The sequence below is a fragment of the Xenopus laevis genome, chromosome 3L, assembly GCF_017654675.1.
Source record: "Xenopus laevis strain J_2021 chromosome 3L, Xenopus_laevis_v10.1, whole genome shotgun sequence".
NCBI lineage: Eukaryota > Metazoa > Chordata > Amphibia > Anura > Pipidae > Xenopus > Xenopus laevis.
In genome coordinates, this window is record NC_054375.1 from 40782547 (window position 1) to 40801820 (window position 19274).

Here is a 19274-nt window from a genome sequence, read left to right on the forward strand (position 1 = left end):
TAGTAGGCATCTCTTGTGTTTGTAATGCCAGAATGCAATGCTGTGGGCAGGCACTACTAGCACAGTGGCGTTGTGGGGAACTCTGGGGGATTTACTGGGAGATTTATTCTGTAGAAGACAGTACAATTCTAAATGTTTTAATTGTATTTGTCTCTTGTTTTATGGATTTTGTTTGTCTTTGGTGGAATACAGTGTAGTAGAAAAGGTGGCGTGTGCAGGGGAGCTTGTCTCTAAATACTGTATTTGTTTTTTCCATTTGATTGCAGGTTTGATAGGTCCACCGTGCCAAAGGAAGGGAAACAGAAAGGGGCAATTCACCATTAAATGAACTTGAGGGGGGCGGGTTATTTATCAAAGTCTGAATTTATCTCAATATTTTCTGCTACAAACTCCGATCAAATCTGCTCTGGTTTTTCTACGTTTTTTATTATTACATTTTCCTGAAAATTTGCCCTGTGGGAAAAAAAATAATCAGATTTTCACAATTTTTCATCTGATTTTCACGATTTTTTTCCGAATTTTCACCTGAAAACTCCGAAAACTTCGGGGTATTGCACAAAAGCCAGCGCACATCAAAAAATCATTGACTTATATGCAACCTCGACAGGTATGAGATGCCGGATTTTCAGATTCAGACTTTTCCATCCTCAGGGGTTTAATTAAATTCCAAAAAAATCGTGATTTTTAAAAGTCATATTTTATAAAAAAGAAATCACAAATTTTTCATGATTTTTGCTTTCGGAGTTAGTAAATAACCCCCTCAGATATTCTGAGACAATTTGCAACATGTTTTTGTTTTTTATGGTTTTTTAAATTTTGGCAGCTAACTGGTTGTAAGGGAATCAATTCAACCTAGCAACCAAGCACTGGACTAAATAAAAGACTGGGAAATGAGGGCCTGAATATAGAGATAAGTAATTAAAAGTTTCAATAACAATAAAGTTGTAGCCTCAGGGTTTTCAGCTGAAGGGGGTCAGTGACTCCCATCTGAAAGTTGGAAGGAGCTGGGCAAATAATTCAACTATAAAATAAATAAAATGGGACATTCTATCTAGAACATACTACAAGTTAAGGTAAAGGTGAAATACCCATTTAAGTACATAGGAGAGTGAAGATAAATCCAAACAAAGTGTACAGAATGGGAAATAAAATGTGTTTTGCTATATATATAAAAGCATGTGTGGTCTCCTAGATGTTTGGGTGCACTGCCATTTTTCTTTTTTGTGTCTGTGCACAATGGGGTGCAGAAACTACTTGATCCACTACTGCTTACTGGTACTTATTAGCCAGGCACAATCATCTGGCAACTATAAGCCCAAATCCTAGAATCCCACCCATGCTAGCAAACAGAAAGTCACATTCAAACAAGGATTGAAAATAAGCTTTTATTACCAAAAATTGCATTTGACCGTAACTATGCACCACTAAAATGTTCATACATAATATTTAGACCAATTTAAGGAACCGGTAACTGATTTTTTTTTCTTCATTTGTCTTTCCATGGGGGCCACAATGTGGTAAGTGCATTTCAAAATATATTCCAAACTGTCATTATATCATAAAATTGTCTATTTAGCATTTATGATATAGCACGAATTGCTAAAACATCCGATACCAAAATAGTTAATGTCCAAAAAGTTGCGTGAATCTGTAAGTATTCCTTTTTCTAGTAGCCCATTTTAATAGAATTTTATTGCATTACAAATCTCTGAAGTGGACTGTACAAAAGTTATACTTTGCACACACCACAACATCTGAACGGTTCATCTGAAAATACAGCTCTAAATATACAAGCTATACAGATGTGGAAAAGGAATGCTGGTTTTGTAATCACGACGATAAAAAATAAAAATGTCCACTTGTGTTGTCGTACCTCAAGCCAGTGTTACTCTGCTGGTTATTGCAATGCAAAATAATAAGTGACATGAAACTCTGTAACTTCATTACACCACACAATTACATTTTCAGCTTCACCAGGCTGCATTTCCTTTGCCATGGTGCTCAGAACCGAAAAAATATAGAACATAAAATACTTTATGATGATTATTAAACATCATCTGCTGTGAGTGTAGGTAGGTTCGTTCTTGGCCCAGTGAAAAATGCCATCTTCTCTCTGAAACACAAAACAAATGCATGATTTGGAGCGGCACATATAACAGATTTTGCCATTGCAATTTCTCTGATTGGGAAAAGTGAAAACCTTGCCTCAGAGAGCACTTTGTTAGGGGCTGAAGAGAGCTGCCCCTGGAACTTGCTCTACCAGTCCAGATGTAAGAAGGTGTAATATAGACTTAATTCATGTAAATAGTTAAAGAAGAAGGAAAGCTACTGAGGCAGATTATTGGCAATATATTAGCCACAATAGTGCAAGCTATACCACTATATTGTTTCTGTAGAATGCTTTATCTTTTATAAGTAAACAGTTCTAGAAGCTCTCTTTTTGCTTGTTTAAGATAGCAGCTGCCATATTAGCTTGGTGTAAAATAACTTCCTGCTTGAGTCTCCTCCTGCCCACTCATTGCTCTGGGCTCAGATTACAGCAGGGATGGAGGGGGAGAGGAGAAAACTGAGCATGCTCAAGTCCAAGTCCTAGAGGTTTAAGATGAAAGAAGGAAGTCTGATACAGAAGTCCATGTATACACAATAGAAGGAAATAAATCCTATTTTACTTTTGACAGAGGACTAAGAGCAGCATTACTTTGAGGGTTTACTGGTGTATTTATATAGACCTTTCTAAAAAGCTTGCTTAGTTTTAACCTTTCCTTCGTCTTTAAGGTAATATTTAGTTCAGTCAGCAGGTGGCACCAACCCTTAAGGTTGTAAGGCAGTGAGGAGCAACAGACTCCCTCTTTAGCCTATGAAGGTCAACAGGCAGGACGGACTTCAGAGCCAGACCAGGTAGGAGGATGTCGAAATTAGGAAAATTGGTGAGAGTCAGTCAGGAAAGCCAGTAAAGGGCAAGCTGTGGCACTGACAAGTAGATCGTTTTTTGGGGTAGGACCCTGGTTAACTGTGCCCAGGCCCGGACTGACCATGTGCCTGTTCGGGCAAATGCCCGAAGGGCCGCTGCATTTACTGCTGAAATGGGCCGCTTTGTGGAGTCAGTCGCATCCTCTCACTATTGTTCCCCTCTGCGTGCAGTAACAGTTATCCGACGAAGTTACTGATCTGAAGCCCTCCCCCAGGGCGGTATCTGTTTTCTTTTTTTTTCCTGTGCGGGGAAGAGGGACTGGGAGAAGGAGCGCTCATTACAGTGCTGTAACTAAGGCTGGGAGGGGGGAGGTTCCTGAAGAGTCCCAGCATTGCATGGTGACGGCTGCTTTATTTACGCCACTGCTCTCTGAGCTTCACAGATCCGAGCTGGGCTGTAGTCACAGATGCTGTGAGAGAAGCCTAGGTTAGTTTGTTTAGAATGATGTAGAGCCTGTCAGATTGAATTACAGCAGGGTTTAACACGTGTGCTGGCCAGGCCTGCCCTGCAGTGAATTTAGAGAGGCAGCACTCAGAGATAGGATGTTGTTAGAGCTGGACTGGAAGTTGATGCATTGCTGGGAAACTTTAAGGGCTGGTTACCCACTGCTGGCAAAGTGATTTTGAAATCCCCTGCATAATAGTGGGTTAATGAGAGGCAAAGAGAAAGGGTAAATTACACAATAGAGGAATGAGGGCGGTCTAATGGGGTATCATGGTGCTGCAGATTCATCCTCTCCCCCCCCCCAGACTAGTGCAGAAAGAATGCTGGCCCAGTAAGGCTACAAATCATATTTATTACACTGCCTTGTGAATTTTAACTATTTCCTTGCTAGCAAAAATTCCAGTTGTGCCATTCTTCTGCTTTGCATTTTTGGGTATTTATGCATGGAATTGCCACTCTGCAATCCTGATGTGATTTATGGGGGGTATTTATTAATGGAAATGCCACAATGATTTCTGAGGGTATTTATACATAAATGTACATTTATATACAAACTATGGCAGCATAGCCATGCCCCTGTACTAAGCACAATTCAGCAGGAACAGCCCCCTAAGATTGCTCATAGTCTGTACAGAGATATACCAGAAAACCAGGTCAGCATAAGTATTCCCCTGTACTATTTACCATATAACAGGAAGGTTTGAGGGTAGTTGTTTAAAAATGCTCTTTAAATACACTGGGACTGATTTACTAACAGATGCTAAATTGCATCAGAGTGGTTCCCCATAAAAGCAATTTGGACCTTTACTTTAATTTTCAAGCCGTTGATTGATTTATATAGGCAACTGCATTGATGAATTATAGCATTTATGCCAGTATATCACAATTATTTTGAGGATCATTTTATTTGCATACATCGAAGGTGAACAGACCCACAAAGTGGACACCAATATATACACTTTAACCAAATTTACAAGTGTGTCTTGTAAAGAGTACAAGAGCATTGTGTGTTTACACATGGGCTGCTTTGATTTTTTTTGCCCGGGCTGCTTTTTACTCCCAGTCCGGCTCTGACTGTGCCAGTTAGGGACTGGAGCATTGAGGTGTAGGTTTGTGCCTTCCAGCTTCTACTATGATATTCTTGTGAAAGCTGCTTTACTAAAGTCTGGTTAAACGCATCACTTTGTAAGATGGCTATTTTTCACAGGAAAAGCCTGTTAGCCACCTTTTTAGTCATGGGAGCCCATCAACCATGGATGTCCCCGTTAAACACAAGTTAATTAGTCCCACAACTGTTATGATCCAGGCTTTCAAAGTTGTCAACACGGGCTGAACATTTTGTGAGTGTCAGTGGCACTGCATGTGCTCAGCGTGAGACGCCAAGCCTTAGGGGTCCTCAAAAATCATCAAGCAGAAAATAAGGTTTGTCTGTCATAGAAGTTGGTGCTCAGAGCTGATTAATGATTCCTACTGCAAAGCACACTGGTTTCTGAGCTGCCATGTAATGCAAATCTGAATAAATGACTAATCATCCTAGTATTGCGACTTCTATAGTCTGTATATAGAGTATCTTGTGAGACGGTCCCTGAACTCAGCCTAAAGAATATGAGGACCTACTGGCCAGTGTCTCAGCAGACCCCTGGATTTTGCACTGTAGAGTAGGATTATACCACAGACTTTTCAAACAATAAAAACAAGTGTTGATATATATATATATATATATATATATATATATATATATATATATATATATAGAGAGAGAGGGTTTTATTTGGAAGAAGTTAAAAGGGGAATTTCACCTTTAAATCATTTCTTAATACAGGTATGGGATCTGTTATCCGGAAACCCATTATCCAGAAAGTTTCGAATAACGGAATCACCATCTCCCATAGACTGCATTTTATCTAAATTTTTAAACATGATTTAATTTTTCTCTGTAATAATCTAGTGTACTTGATCCAGACTAACATATAATGAATCCTTATTGGAAGCAAAACCAGCCTATTTGAATTTATTTAATGTTTACATAATTTTCTAGTAGACTTAAGGTATGAAGATCCAAATTACAGAAAGATCCATTCTCTGGAAAACCCCAGGTCCCGAGCATTCTGAATAACAGGTCCTATACCTGTATGTTAAATATTGGCCTAATCTTTTGATTTGTCTTTATTTTTTAAAATGTATTTTTATAGTCGCACATGGCATAGAGGTGTAAAGAACTATACAATAAGCAGGGCCAAACTTCAGTGAAAGCCTATTTTAATTCCTCTTATATCCCTTGTGTACATTCTGGGTTCTCCTGGCATAACACCCTGAGGCATATAGTAATACAGCACTTTACATAATACAAATCCCATAGGTGTATTTCATTAGACTCACCTGAATGACTGCACCTCCAAAGGCTCCTTGCTGCTCTGCCCTCGTAACCTGTGCACATCCTTTGCTGCTGCTCTCATCATCTTATCTGCTTGCATCTCGTATTTCTGCTCGATCTTCTGTACCTGGGTGGTTTAGTGGTTAAATAATCATTAGTGCAACGAGGAAACAGAAAGTGCCAATTCAAGCCGTTGTAGGATGAATTTCACTAAGATGAACCCATGTAATAGTTGAATGAATATTCATGTCTTGTTATTTTACTTTCCTTTATCAAGCACAGAGCTCTGTGTGCTAAAACTACAATCAGTTTATATTACAATAGCTCTATCTACTGATGAAACATATTACTACACCAGTTGAAGTCTCAATCCTAAAAATGTTGTATGTATTTTATGTTGTTCACCTTTGAATTAACTTTCCATATGATGTAGAGAGTTATATTCTGAGACAATATGCAGGTGGGGTTAATTATTTATTCTTTTAGGTTTTTGGGTTATTTAGCTTCTTATTTAGCAGCTCTTCAGTTTGCAATTTCATCAGTCTGGGCCCAGATAAATTTGCATTACAATGACAGTTTAATTAAAGGGGTTGTTCACCTTCAAATTAACTTTTTGCATGAGAGTGATATTCTGAGACAAAAACAGTAGCAGTTGGATTTCAATTTTTTAGTATTTGTGGTTTTGGGGTTATTTAGCTTCTAAAAAAGCAGCTCTACACTTGGCAATTTCATAAATCTGGTTGCTAGGGTCCACGTTACCCTATCTATGATGTAGAGAGTGATATTCTGAGACAATTTGCAGTTGGATTTCAGTTATTTATTATTTGTGGTTATTTAGAATCTAATTCAGCAGCTCTACACTTGGCAATTTCATCAATCCGGTTACTAGGGTCCAAATTCAAATTTGCAATATAACGAGAGTTTAATTAAAGGGGTTGTTTGCCTTTGAGTTAACGTTTAGTAGGATGTAGAGGGTGATATTCTGAGACAATTGGCTATTGGTTTTCATTTTTTATTATTTGTGTCTTTTGAGTTATTTCGCTTTTTATTCAGCACCTCTCCAGTTGGCAGTTTCATCAATCTGGTTGCTAGGGCCCAAGTTATCCTAGCAACCACACACCGATTTGATTAAGAGACTGGAACATGCAAAGGAGAGGGTCTGCATATTAAGATGTTTTATATAAAATGGCAATAGCCATACAGTTGTGGCCTTGCAGAGCATGTGTTTTTAGATGCAGTCAACTATAAAAAATAATGAAGGTGAATTGAAAAGTTGCTTAGAATTAGCCATTCTATAACATACTAGTCGTAGATAACTAGTTAACATAGTTCACTTTAAACCAGTGTTGTTTTCATTCTCCAGACAGACCACCATGTATTTAATATATACAGGTATGGGACATATATTTCACAGCAGAAGGTCAATGATATCCAGGCAAACTGAATGCTTTATTCACAGCAGAGTTTTGCAGAGCATAGTAACGTATTGGTAACAAGAAATGACACACTTTGTTCAAAAGAACAGTATGGTTTATCTCCTCAAGCTCCAAAGCAATTAGCGCAGGAGTATATTCCTTCACAGCAGTCTCTCACACACACCCACTTCCTGCTTTACCCCTGAGCAGAGAGCCCCCCTCCCCCTACGTAGTGACATCACTTCCCCAGGGTATGACTCACTCACAGCGTCTGTTATTCTGCTCATAAGCTGGGTCTCTGGGAGATATTTACCGTCCTGCTAGTGTTTTCCCAGCCACAACACCACTACATATGTAAATGTTTTATCAAAACAGCAGGCACAGGTATCTTGAGGCATCAGCTAGCCCACAAGATCCACAGACCTCTTTGTATAGGAAAGCATCGATATTTGCTCTCATTGGCATTCTCTGCATATACCAGTAAAGTGAGTTAGACAGGTGTCACTTAAAGGAGAAGCAAACCCAAAAGTTAAAACCCCCCCCCCTACCCTACATAGACCCCCTCCCCCAGCCTAAGTGTTACTATGGGCAAATGCCCCTTACTTTATACTTACCCCTCGGTGCAGATGCAGGCATCGGAGTTCACGAGCGCCATCTTTAGCCGATTCGGTAATCTTTGGAATGAGACGGGCGCTTCAGCAATTTTCATGAGTTTCGGCGCATGCGCAGTTGTCGCGAGACAGAAAATTGCAAATGCGCCACTCCGCTGGTCTCATTCCGAAAATTACCGAAGAAAAGAACATGGCTGCCGTGAACTCCACGGGACAGAATCTGCACTGAGGGGTAAGTAAAGACTTAGGGGCATTTGCACAGGGTAACACAAGTTGGGGGCAGGAGGAGGGATCTATGTAGGGTAGGGGGGTAAGGGTTTTTTAACTTTTGGGTTTGCTTCTCCTTTAAAGGACCAGCAATGCCAATTATTTTTATTAAAAAATTCGTTTGTATAGAACCCACCAAGATACTGTATATGTAACATTAAAATCGCAAAGTCTTTATTAAAAAACAACTTACCGAAACGCCGCTGGCACGCCTCTACAGAAAAGCCGACAGGGCGACTATTAGGGTTGGCACCTATTGCTTAAATTTTTTTACTGGCTGGTGGGGGCGGGTACAAAAAGGGGTGGGTGTGATGTCAAAGGGGCTATGACGTAAAAGGAGGCGGGCCACGGCGCGGCGATTTCCAAACAGGACAAAAGCTAAGTTTACAGGGGATTGGGGGCGGGCCGAGGGGTCTTTTTAAAGGAACAGTTCAGTGTAAAAATAAAAACTGGGTAAATAGATAGGCTGTGCAAAATAAAAAATGTTAGTTAGGCAAAAATGTATGTAGCTGGAGTGACTGAATGTCTTCCTGCTTTCCAACTCTCTTGGTTTCCACTGACTGGTTACCCTGTTTACCAGGCAGTAACTTGAAGGGGTCCACATGGGTCATATCTGTTGTTTTTGAATCTGAGCTGAATGCTGAGGATCAATTGCAAACTCACTAAACAGAAATGTACCATATGGCTCCCCTTCAAATCGCTGACTAGCTCAGAGTTATAGAGCTGAAAAGCAGGAAGTAGTGTTCTGGCTATTATGTTAGACATCCAGTCACTCCAGCCTTTATACATTACATTTTTGCCCAACTAACTATATTAGAAACATTTTTTTATCTATTTACACAGTTTTCATTTTCATGCTGAACTATTCCTTTAAGGGTTAAAAGAATTGCTGAATTCTCTCCCTGAATCAGTGGTACAGGCTGATACATTAGATAGCTTTAAGAATGGGTTGGATGGCTATTTAGCAAGTGAGGGAATTCAGGGTTATGGAAGATAGCTCATAGTACAAGTTGATCCATGGACTAGTCCGATTGCCATTTTGGAGTCAGGAAGGATTTTTTTCCCCCTCTGATGCAAATTGGAGAGGCTTCAAATGTTTTTTTTTTTTTTTGCCTTCCTCTGGCAAAGCTTTAATGCTTTATAAATAGTTTGAGTGGCTTTCAGGTCTGTGTAATAGAAGGATACCCGCAGGTGTAAAAGACAGCTGGTGAAGTATGTAAGAGCAGTCTATTGATCCTTATTGTACATCGCTGTAACTGCCTGCAGTCTGTAATGTAGCACCAGCTGGGCAGACGCATCCCTTATATACCAGTGCAACTGAGCACTAATAAACATGTTCATCTTCTTTATATGAATGTGACAGTCACAGGGGCAAGGATACAGTTGAAGGCATTGTTCAGCATAAAAATAAAAACTGGGTAAATAGATAAATTGTGCAAAATAAAAAATTTTGCAATATAGTTAGTCAAAAATGTAATGTATTAAGGCTGGAGTGATTGATGTGTAACATAATACAGAACACTACTTTGTGCTTTTCAGCTCTCTTGGTTTCCACTGATTGTTTACTAGGCAATAACCAATCAGTGTTTTACTCACGGAGCGTCAATGGCGGAGCTCACCCGGACCAACATGCCTTCCTGCTTGATCGCAGCTCTCGCGATAAGCCGGTCACTCCTCACCGGTTATTACATCCGAACCAAAAACCACAGATCGCTGTCAGGCGCACCCTTTTTATGTGCGAATAAAAGCCGAATTTTGATGATAATTGTGCCGGATTCCTGATGTTCTTGGTCAGCGCCTGATAGCGATCTGTGGTTTTTGGTTCGAATAACCCATCAGTGACTTGAGGTGGGGGGGGGGCACATGGATCATAATTGTTGTTTTTGATTCTGAGCTGCATGCTGAGGATCAATTGCAAACTCACTGAACAGATATGTACCATGTGGCTCCCCTTAAAGTTGCTGACTAACTCGGAGTTAGAGAGCTGAAAAGCACAAAGTAATGTTCTGTTCGACATCCAGTCACTCCAGCCTTTATACGTGACATTTTTGGGTAATTAACTATATTAGAAACATTTTTTATTATGTAAATACTATCTATACTACTAGCTTTTATTTTTACACTGAACTGTTTCTTTAAAGAGCACCTTTTCCTCCTTACCTGTTTCTCCACTTGTCTAAGCAGAAGCTTGAATGTGTCATCATCCTTCACCCGCTGAGGTAGCTCATTCTCACCCAGGCGCTTGGTGAATCCCCGATGGAGACTGGCCTTGGAGTACATGTGGATAATGTGCTTAGCTTTATAAAAAGGGGACTGATCTGATTTCCCTATAGAAGTTACACTGAGCCCCACCCCGAGTGCATTAGATAGGAAATTTTGCCTTCCTCTGGATCAGCTAAAATATTAGGCAGTTTCACTTTGACAGACTGTTAAACCTGATGAATGTGTCGTTTTAAACCTTGTCTTTTATGTATCTGTATATATATAAATATATATATATATATGTGTGTGTGTGCCATCTACCAACTATAACCAGTAGATCTTCAGTCTGTCTTGATCACTGTGTCCTGTATGCCTACAGCATCATCTGAAATAAAAGACACTGACAGTGCTCCTGCTCCACATGTTCAGCCAAAGAAAATTATAGTCAAAAGCCTTTTTTCATTCAAAATTCGCGCTCACGTATCCCTTAATAAATAAACAAGTATTTTCCCCCCCACTTATTTTGTGTGGGACTCATCTTCAATTCCTGCAACGTCTTTCATTCGTTATCTTACTGTGCAAATATTTACACAGGCCGCTGTGGCTGTTATTTCAGCTGCTATTTTAGTCTTACTTTCCTAATATTCTTCCGTAAGTTTTCTCCACTCTCTCCAGACAATTCCACATTTCTCACTGGAACTGTGTCTGATTTGTCACCAGTACTTCCCTTGCATACTCAAAGAATAAAGAAACTTATTTTAGAAGTAACTAATGGGGGTCTCATATTTGCTTTGTATGAGGAATGCTGACCACCAGGCTCTGAAGAATTCAATGTTTGGTCCGTTAGCTTATACATTTCTCAGCAGCAGTTTTCCGCCCCTACTGAGCATGCTCCTTGACTTGAAGCTTTTCTAGGAAATACTGTGTCAGACTGTAACAACTGCTTTGTTTCAGACTTAAAGGAGAACTAAACCCTAAAAAGAAATGTGGCTAAAAATACCATATTTTACATACTGAACCTAAAGTTTCAGCTTGTCAATAGCAGCAATGATCCATGATTTCAAACTTGTCACAGGGGTCACCCAGGGTTCTTCTATCGAGCACCATGGATCGATTTTCATCCTGCTTGTTTGGGTCTTCTAATGGCTGCACATGCACAGTAGAGCGAGAAGCCAAACTTTAACAAAAAAGCCAGCTATTTCGCTCTACTGCGCATGTGTCTGCCCTGGGAAATTTGAAAACCGAAGAAGCAGGAAGAGGATCTCTCCGTGGTGCTCGCTAGAAGAACCCTGACTCGGTGCTATTTTCTGCTGATAGGAGTACCGGCCTTGGGTGTCAGGTAAGTAAAAGTACCACAAAGACAAGGTAGTGCTGAACAAACACTCTCACAGCTTTTTGTAGCGTCTGGTGCCGACCGTGACTCTGTCTGCCCTGTTCTAATCCATATTCAAGAAGGTATTTCAGCAGCACTCTGATTTAGTGAAAAAAGTGAAATTTTATCCGTGCCTCAACGTTAGGTAAGTAAAAGTAGTCACTTGGGGATGAGTAACTTTTGGCACCCCCAAGTGTAAAATGGTATTCCTTCTCCTTTAAGTTCCTTTTTAACTTTCAGCACAGCTGATTCATGTTGGCACTACTGCACTTTTGTAATCATCTTGGGGATGAACTCCATTATATCTTCCTCAGGATCAGCCAGCCATACGCGTACCATTTAGTTTTGTTGTAACGATGTGCTGAATCCACTACTTTGGAATTTGGCCCGAATGTTATGGAGTCTATAGGAGATGGTCATTCCCTAATTCTGAGCTTTCTGGATAATGGGTTTCTGGATAACAGATCCCATACCTGTACTTCCCGACGTTCCATTCTTCCTGAAGTGCTACCCCTGAACCTTGCTTTGATATTGGCATCTCTCTTCAGAATTCCTACTACAAAGCAATGTGGCCTGGAAACAGATTTTTAACATGATTTGATGCTTGCTTCTGGTGAATCCCAAAAATACGTTTTGTTTTAAAGAGATACATTAGCAGCGGGCTTGTGCATTAAAAAGGATTTGCGATGCTGCATCTGACTCAGGAATAGCAGTAAATCATACGACCGAAAGAAGCAAACAAGTGATTAGGAATGCTGCTTCTACGCAGAGCTGCTGCCAACCATTTTGTTTTCCTCTTTTCTCATGCGCCAGCGGTGTGCCAAGTCCTTTTATTTGTTGTGGGGTTTCTCAGCACTCTGGCTGTTTATGCACAATTCAAGTGTAGTAATAACAAACTTCTGTCAGAGTCGTGGCGCATTGTCAAGATGCAGCGCAGGTAAAATTCAAGAGGCCGCATATGTAAAACTTCACTGGAGCTGAGCTGAAATGATTTTAGTTTCATGTTGGCTAATCCTTGCACTGTAGTTTGTGATCACACACCAACCGTCTTTTATACAGTACAGGTATGGGATCCCTTATTCAGAACCCCATTATCCAGAAAGCTCCGAATTACGGAAAGGCCATCTCCCATAGACTCCGTTTTATTGAAATAATTCACATTTTTAAATCGGATTTCCTATTTCTCTGTAATAATAAAACAGTACCTTGTACTTAATTTAAACTAAGATATAATGAATCCTTATTGGAAGCAAAATCAGCCTATTGGGGTTATTTAATATTTAAATGATTTTCTAGTACACTTAGGGGCAGATTTACTAAGCTCGAGTGAATTTTCGAAGTTAAAAAAGTTCGAATTTCGAAGTAAATACTTCGACCATCGAATAGGAGAATACGACTTCGAATTTACTTCGACTTCGATTCGAAGTAAAAATCGTTTGAATATTCGACCATTCGATAATCAAAGTACTGTCTCTTTGAAAAAAACTTTGAATTCATACTTCGCCAAATTAAAGCTACCGAAGTGCAATGTTAGCCTATTGGGACCTTCAACAGCACTTTTCTAAGATTTTTTTGATCGAATAGAAATCCTTCGATCGATCGATAAAAATCGTTCGAATCGTTCGATTCAAACTATTTAATCGTTCGATCGAACAATTTCTATTCAATCGATCAAATACGCTAAAAATCCTTTGACTTCTATATTCGAAGTCGAAGGATTTCAATTCGAGGGTCGGATTTCTACGTTTTTTTTAACTTCGAAATTCGACCTTTAGTAAATCTGCCCCTTAAGGTATGAAGATGCAAATTATGGAATCGTTCGTTATCTGGAAAACCCCAGGTCTCGAGCATTCTGGATAATAGGTCCCATACCTGTACTGTGAAATAATGTGCTATGCACTAAATGAGGGTATCCTTATTAAAGGGACAGCTCACCTTTGAGTTAACTTTTAGCAAGTTATAGAATGTCCCAATCTTAACAACTCTGCGGGTGTTCCTAAAGGGGCTGTTCACCTTTAAATTAACATTTAGCATCAGGTAGAGCGGGATATTCTGGGACAATGTTATTTACAAATTTTATTCAGCAGTTCTCCACTTTGCAATTTCAGCAATCTGGTTGCTAGTGTCCAAATTACCCCAGCAACCATGCATTGATTTGAATGAGAGACTGGAATATGAAAAGGAGATGGCGTGAATAGAAAGAGGAGTAATAAAAAGTTACAATAACCATACATTTGCAGCCTTACAGAGCATTTGTTTTTTTAGATGGGGTCAGCGACCTACATTTGAAAGCTGGAAATAGTCAGAGTAAAAAGGCAAATAATGCAAAAACTTTAAAAAAGAAAAAATGAAGGCCAGTTGAAAAGTTGCTTAGAATTAGCCATTCTATAATGGCTATAAATTAAAGGGAACCACCCCTTAATTTTTTTTGTTCTTAAATGATTTGCCTCCCTCTACTGCCTCTTTACAGCTTTCAACTCGGGGTCACTGTCCCCAGCAGCCAAAAAACTATTGCACTGTGAGACTAGAATGATATAGTTGTTCATTTCCCAGTCTTTCATTCAAACCACTGGCTGTGTGCCGCTGTAAATTGGACCCCAGCAACCGATTAGCTGCTAAAATCCAAAAATGGAGCACCAGCACCAACTGGTCTAAAACATGTGTCAAATAAAAAGCATGTTCATAAAGCTTTGTTGTTTATACATCTCATGTAAAAGAGTATTTTACCCACTAAATTGAGATTTTTCTAATATTCCCTACCATTTTTGTCACATAAACATCTTGGAAGCTCAGAGACTATGGGAATACAGCTTGAGAAAATTGTCTGAGAAATAATAAAAATGTGAATTTTTATGTTTTATATTTTTTTTTTATATTTACACCTCAGATTTTTTTTTATGGGCTTCCTTGACCATTTATTTAATTGGATGCATATTGCACTGACTTGTGTTAGAAACATTGTGATTTCTGATTGATTTCATTCAATATTACGGATATCTTTTTATGTGTATAAATATAGCAGAGTATGGATGTTGCCTTTAAATTGCTGACTAATAAACACAAACAACCACATTTTTTATTTTATTTTTTTAAAAAGCGAATGATCAATTGAACAGAACAGGTTGTTTTTTTAAAAAAAATCATTTAGGCTCCTTAATGCAGCAACATTTGTTTCTTCTTCTTGGTACAGGTATGGGACCTGTTATCCAGAATGCTTGGGATCTGGGATTTTCAGGATAACGGATCTTTCCGTAATTTGGATCTTCATACCTCAAGTCTACTAGAAAATCATGTAAACATGAAATAAACCCAATAGACTGATTTTGCTTCTTCCAATAAGGATTAATTATATCTTAGTTGTGATCAGCTACAAGCTACTGTTTTATTATTACAGAGAAAAAGGAAATCATTTTTAAAATGTGGATTATTTGGATAAATGGAGTCTCATGGGAGATGGCCTTTCTGTAATTCAGAGCTTTCTAGATAACAGGTTTCTGGATAACGTATCATGTACATGTTATGCTTTTTTGTCGTCTATCTTCCTTTAAAGGACGTCAAGCCAAAAAAAAAAATGTTTTGCCTAATAAAATAAAACATAATTCGAAGCAACTTTGCAATATACGTTCATTACAAATTTTGTGTGGATTTTAAGTTGTTTTTATTGCTTTTGAAAGCAGTGTTTGTCCCTTTCAATTCTCTGCTCTGGCTTTTGAAACAATGTAACACAAGCCAAAGGATTAATAGAACTGTCTTGCTGGATGAGGCTTTTATAACATTGTTTAAAAAGTAACAACTAGATGTTGAGCAAATGCTGCTTTCAATAGCAATTACATGTACAAATAAATTTTAAAGCACTAACCATTTTTTAATAAATTCATATTGCAAATTTGGTTATAATTGTGTTGCGTTTTATTAGGCTAAACATTTTTTTTTTGGTTGACACGTCCTTTAACTTTGCAGAACTGTACTTTGTTAGCGCTGAGGTATGACTTATATTAGTGCTGATCGCTTCTAGCTCAGCCAAAGCGTCACCTTGTGACCATTTTGGAGAATGCAAGGATGCCTAAAACTGCCTTTGAGCATTATTGTAGTTCATTCCATTCGGCATAATTGCCTTTAAGATAATCACAGTATCCTTCTTACGAAGTACTTGAACAAGGGATGTATTTGAAAGTGTATGCTATTTAAAGGAGAACTCAAACCCCCCACTTATAAAACCCCTACCCAGAACCCTACATAATCCCCCCTCCAGCATAGGTGATAACACCTATAAGTGCCCCTTATTCTTTACTCGCTTATAGGTGTAGAGTAAGCGCAGCGGAGCTCCTGGGCGCCATCTTCCGGCTCTTGCAAGGTGGGGAGCAGAGAGGGGTGACTATGTAGGGTTCGGGGTCAGGGGTTTTATTAGTGGGGGCTTGAGTGTGCCAAACAAAATCTAGAAGCAGCCATATGTGCCAATGTTCTCTTTGACAAGTCAAAAGTGTGGTGGGAAAATAATAAAAGTGCATTTTTACTAGGGATGCACCGAATCCAGGATTCGGTTCGGCCAAGATTTGGCCTTTTTCAGCAGGATTCGTCCGAATACTTCTGCCCGGCCCAACCGAATCCGACTCTGCATATGCAAATTAGGGGTGTGGAGGGAAGACTGACCATGGGGCACAACAAACTGCTATGAAATAAGTGGCAACAGTTCCTATTAGGGAGTGGCTTGGGAAGCGTCATGGAGGGATTTGGACCAGATTTAGGAATGTTACCGTTTGTGGGTGAATATATTTACAAACAATGAAGCTGAATGGTACAGCATAGGATTTAATCATGGGGCACAACAAACTGCTATGAAATAAGTGGCAACAGTTCCTATTAGGGAGTGGCTTGGGAAGCGTCATGGAGGGATTTAGACCAGATTTGGACCAGATTTAGGAATGTTACCGTTTGTGGGTGAATATATTTACAAACAATGAATTTGAATGGTACAGCATAGGATTTAATCAGCAACAAAATAACAGGAATATTACATCTTATATAAACCTTGTATTTACATTCAAAACGTGAACATAAACATGAAATCAGTTAGCTCATGTACAAAAGAGGCTTCAACAGTTAAAATTTAGAATATTTCATTGCAAGTAAAACGAGGAATAAACTTACAATATGTTATCAGTGAAGAAATTAAACATAGAACCAAGGCAGACAAAATCATTTACAGATAAAACCATTAGTTAACCGATATCCCTTTTTTTAAATTATTAAAATGATGGATTAATGTTCCTATAGCAACATGAACATAGGGCACTTTTGCTTATGGGAATGTACCAGTGTCTTGTGTGACTATATGTAAATTATTGTAATATGATTTTATATATATACATGTATATGATCTGTTATCCAGAATGCTCAGGATCTGGGGCTTTCCAAATAATGGATCTTTCCGTAATTTGGATCTTCATGTCTTAAGTCTTCTAAAAAATCATGTAAACATTAAATAAACCCAATAGGCTGGTTGCTTCCCATAAGGATTAATTATTTATATTTGGATAAATATATAAATTGTGAATGTAAAGGGGATCACAGCAGAGTTTGCACCATAAATGCAGGCCACTCCAAGTTGAAGGAAAAACAGTCCGTTTATTTTGAAATCAAACAGCTTTCAGCAGCAATCAGTGACAACAGAAAATACAACTTCAGACACCAACAGAAAGTCCAATAATAACAGAAATAGCTTATTCAGCAGCTTTAGCAGTCACTACCCCAGAAGACTAACAGGCTTGGTCTCTGGGGGAAAAACCACCGGCAAAATCTCAACCAAATAGATTTGTTTTTGACTTATATGCTTTCTCTGTAATAAGACAATGAGGCTCATTTATAAACACAGTGCAAAATTTGCCCCTGGGCAGTAACCCATAGCAACCAATCAGTGATTGACTTTTTTCAGTCAGCTGCAGGCTGAAAGCAATCATCTGATTGGTCGCCATGGGTTACTGGCCAGGTGCAAATTTGCCCAGTGTTTATAAATATTTATAAATAACCCCCAGTAACTTGGGACTCAATGATAACGTATCTGCAGAAAACTAAGTTGATGGCACAACAATCCTATGGGTTTATTTTAGTGTTTTTCTATTATCTATAAAGGCCTTATAGGACATAAATCATATCAAACGGGTGCCCCCACCAGAGGTGTGGACTTACTAAAGCCACATGGGGGTAACAATATTTTATTTTCAAGAAAATCCCCCTGAGCGATATGCACCTGATACTGGGTGGAAGCTCACACTGTGGGCTGCCATGTTAGGGCACATGTGCAATAAGTGCCCGGGACATGTGATGTAGGATCGGGGAACACCTTACCCAGTCACACGTCAAAATAACGATCAAGCGAGGGGGGCACAGCTCTCAATTAAGTGCCTACCTTTAGTTGGAAAATTTTTATATGACAGGTGTCCTTTAAAGCCATTCCGGCATTAAAAAAAAAATTAAAAAATCCAGAATATTCAGAACCTAGGATAATAGAACCCATACATTAACAGAACTGCACCCACCCCTCAAATTATTGTGTCACTGACGTTTCGCGTATAATGGCTATATCGGTTTCAAGCAACTTTAGGAACAAATTCACAAAGTGTTTATGTGAAAATGCAACTTTACTTCAATAGTGTTCTGATATGTGGCAATTTCACAGAATTGATTAGCCTATGGGAATTCAGCGGACACCAAGATAGCCATGGATGTGGGTCGTGGATGGACTTCCGATGGTTTTACTGCAGAAGCCACCCAACTACCATAAACTGATGGACATTACTATTCAGAGGAATAAACTGGCCAACGAATGAAGGGAACTATATGTCTATCTCTGATTAAGGGTGCTGCACAAAGAGCAAGCACAAGCAACTGGGACAATCATGGTGCAAAATCATTGTGATTATTACAACCTTGTTAACCTTAATCCCATTGTGTTTATTTTTTTTAAGGAGAAGGAAAACTAGCCACAATTGTGCAATCTATAACACTATATTTATTCTGCAGAATGCTTTACCATACCTGAGTCAACCTCTCTAGAATCTCTCTCTCTGTTTATTTAGGATATCAGTTGCCATATTAGCTTGGTGTGACATCACTTCCTGCTTGTCTCTCTCTGCTCACTTATAGCTCTGGGCTCAGATTACAGCAGGGAAAGGGGAAAAGGGAGCAAAACCGAGCATGCTTAAGCCCTAGCCCTGGAGGTTTATGCTGAAAACAGGAAGTCTGATACAGAAGCCATGTGCTCCTTTAAATGTTTTTCAATAGGCGTAAACCCCAGGTCCCCAAGTATTCCTGATAATAGATTCCATATGTGTACAATATTATATAAAAAGTACTGGTTAAAATAAATACGTCCAATCGGTCTTAAAACTACCAGAACAAGACCGATTGGACGTAGTATTTTAACCAGTACTTTTCCTTACTATACTTCATTAAAATCTTTAAAATTTTCAGGCAAAAACATCCCATTTTACTTTTTCTTTTTTCTGTTCTCCATATACAGTTCACAGAAGCTATCTTCCAGCTCTTCGGAATGGGAGCGGCATATTGGGCAATTTCTGTGACTTCCGGCGCATGTGCAGTTGTGCCGGATAGGAAGATT

The 19274-nt window shown here is 39.1% G+C and overlaps 1 protein-coding gene across 1 annotated transcript; it reads right to left on the minus strand.

The window, feature by feature from the left end:
• Positions 1-1817: 1817 nt before the first annotated feature.
• LOC121401466 (protein KIBRA-like) lies at positions 1818-11314 on the minus strand. The gene is made up of 3 exons (XM_041586169.1): positions 10243-11314; positions 5795-5916; positions 1818-2113 (listed from the first exon to the last, which is right to left on the minus strand). Exons 1-3 carry the CDS (start codon positions 10360-10362, stop codon positions 2047-2049), a joined length of 309 nt encoding a protein of 102 aa, XP_041442103.1. The 5' UTR covers positions 10363-11314; the 3' UTR covers positions 1818-2046.
• Between the last annotated feature and the right edge of the window lie 7960 nt (positions 11315-19274).

What these genes read in the sequence shown, in the direction of transcription:
- LOC121401466 (XM_041586169.1), bottom strand. Translation starts at nt 10,362, where the DNA reads ATGTACTCCAAGGCCAGTCTCCATCGGGGATTCACCAAGCGCCTGGGT. An exon ending in TTAGACAAGTGGAGAAACAG is followed by an intron (nt 5,917 to 10,242) that starts GTAAGGAGGAAA and finishes TAAACCACCCAG; the next exon opens with GTACAGAAGATCGAGCAGAA. An exon ending in TTGGAGGTGCAGTCATTCAG is followed by an intron (nt 2,114 to 5,794) that starts GTGAGTCTAATG and finishes TTTGTGTTTCAG; the next exon opens with AGAGAAGATGGCATTTTTCA.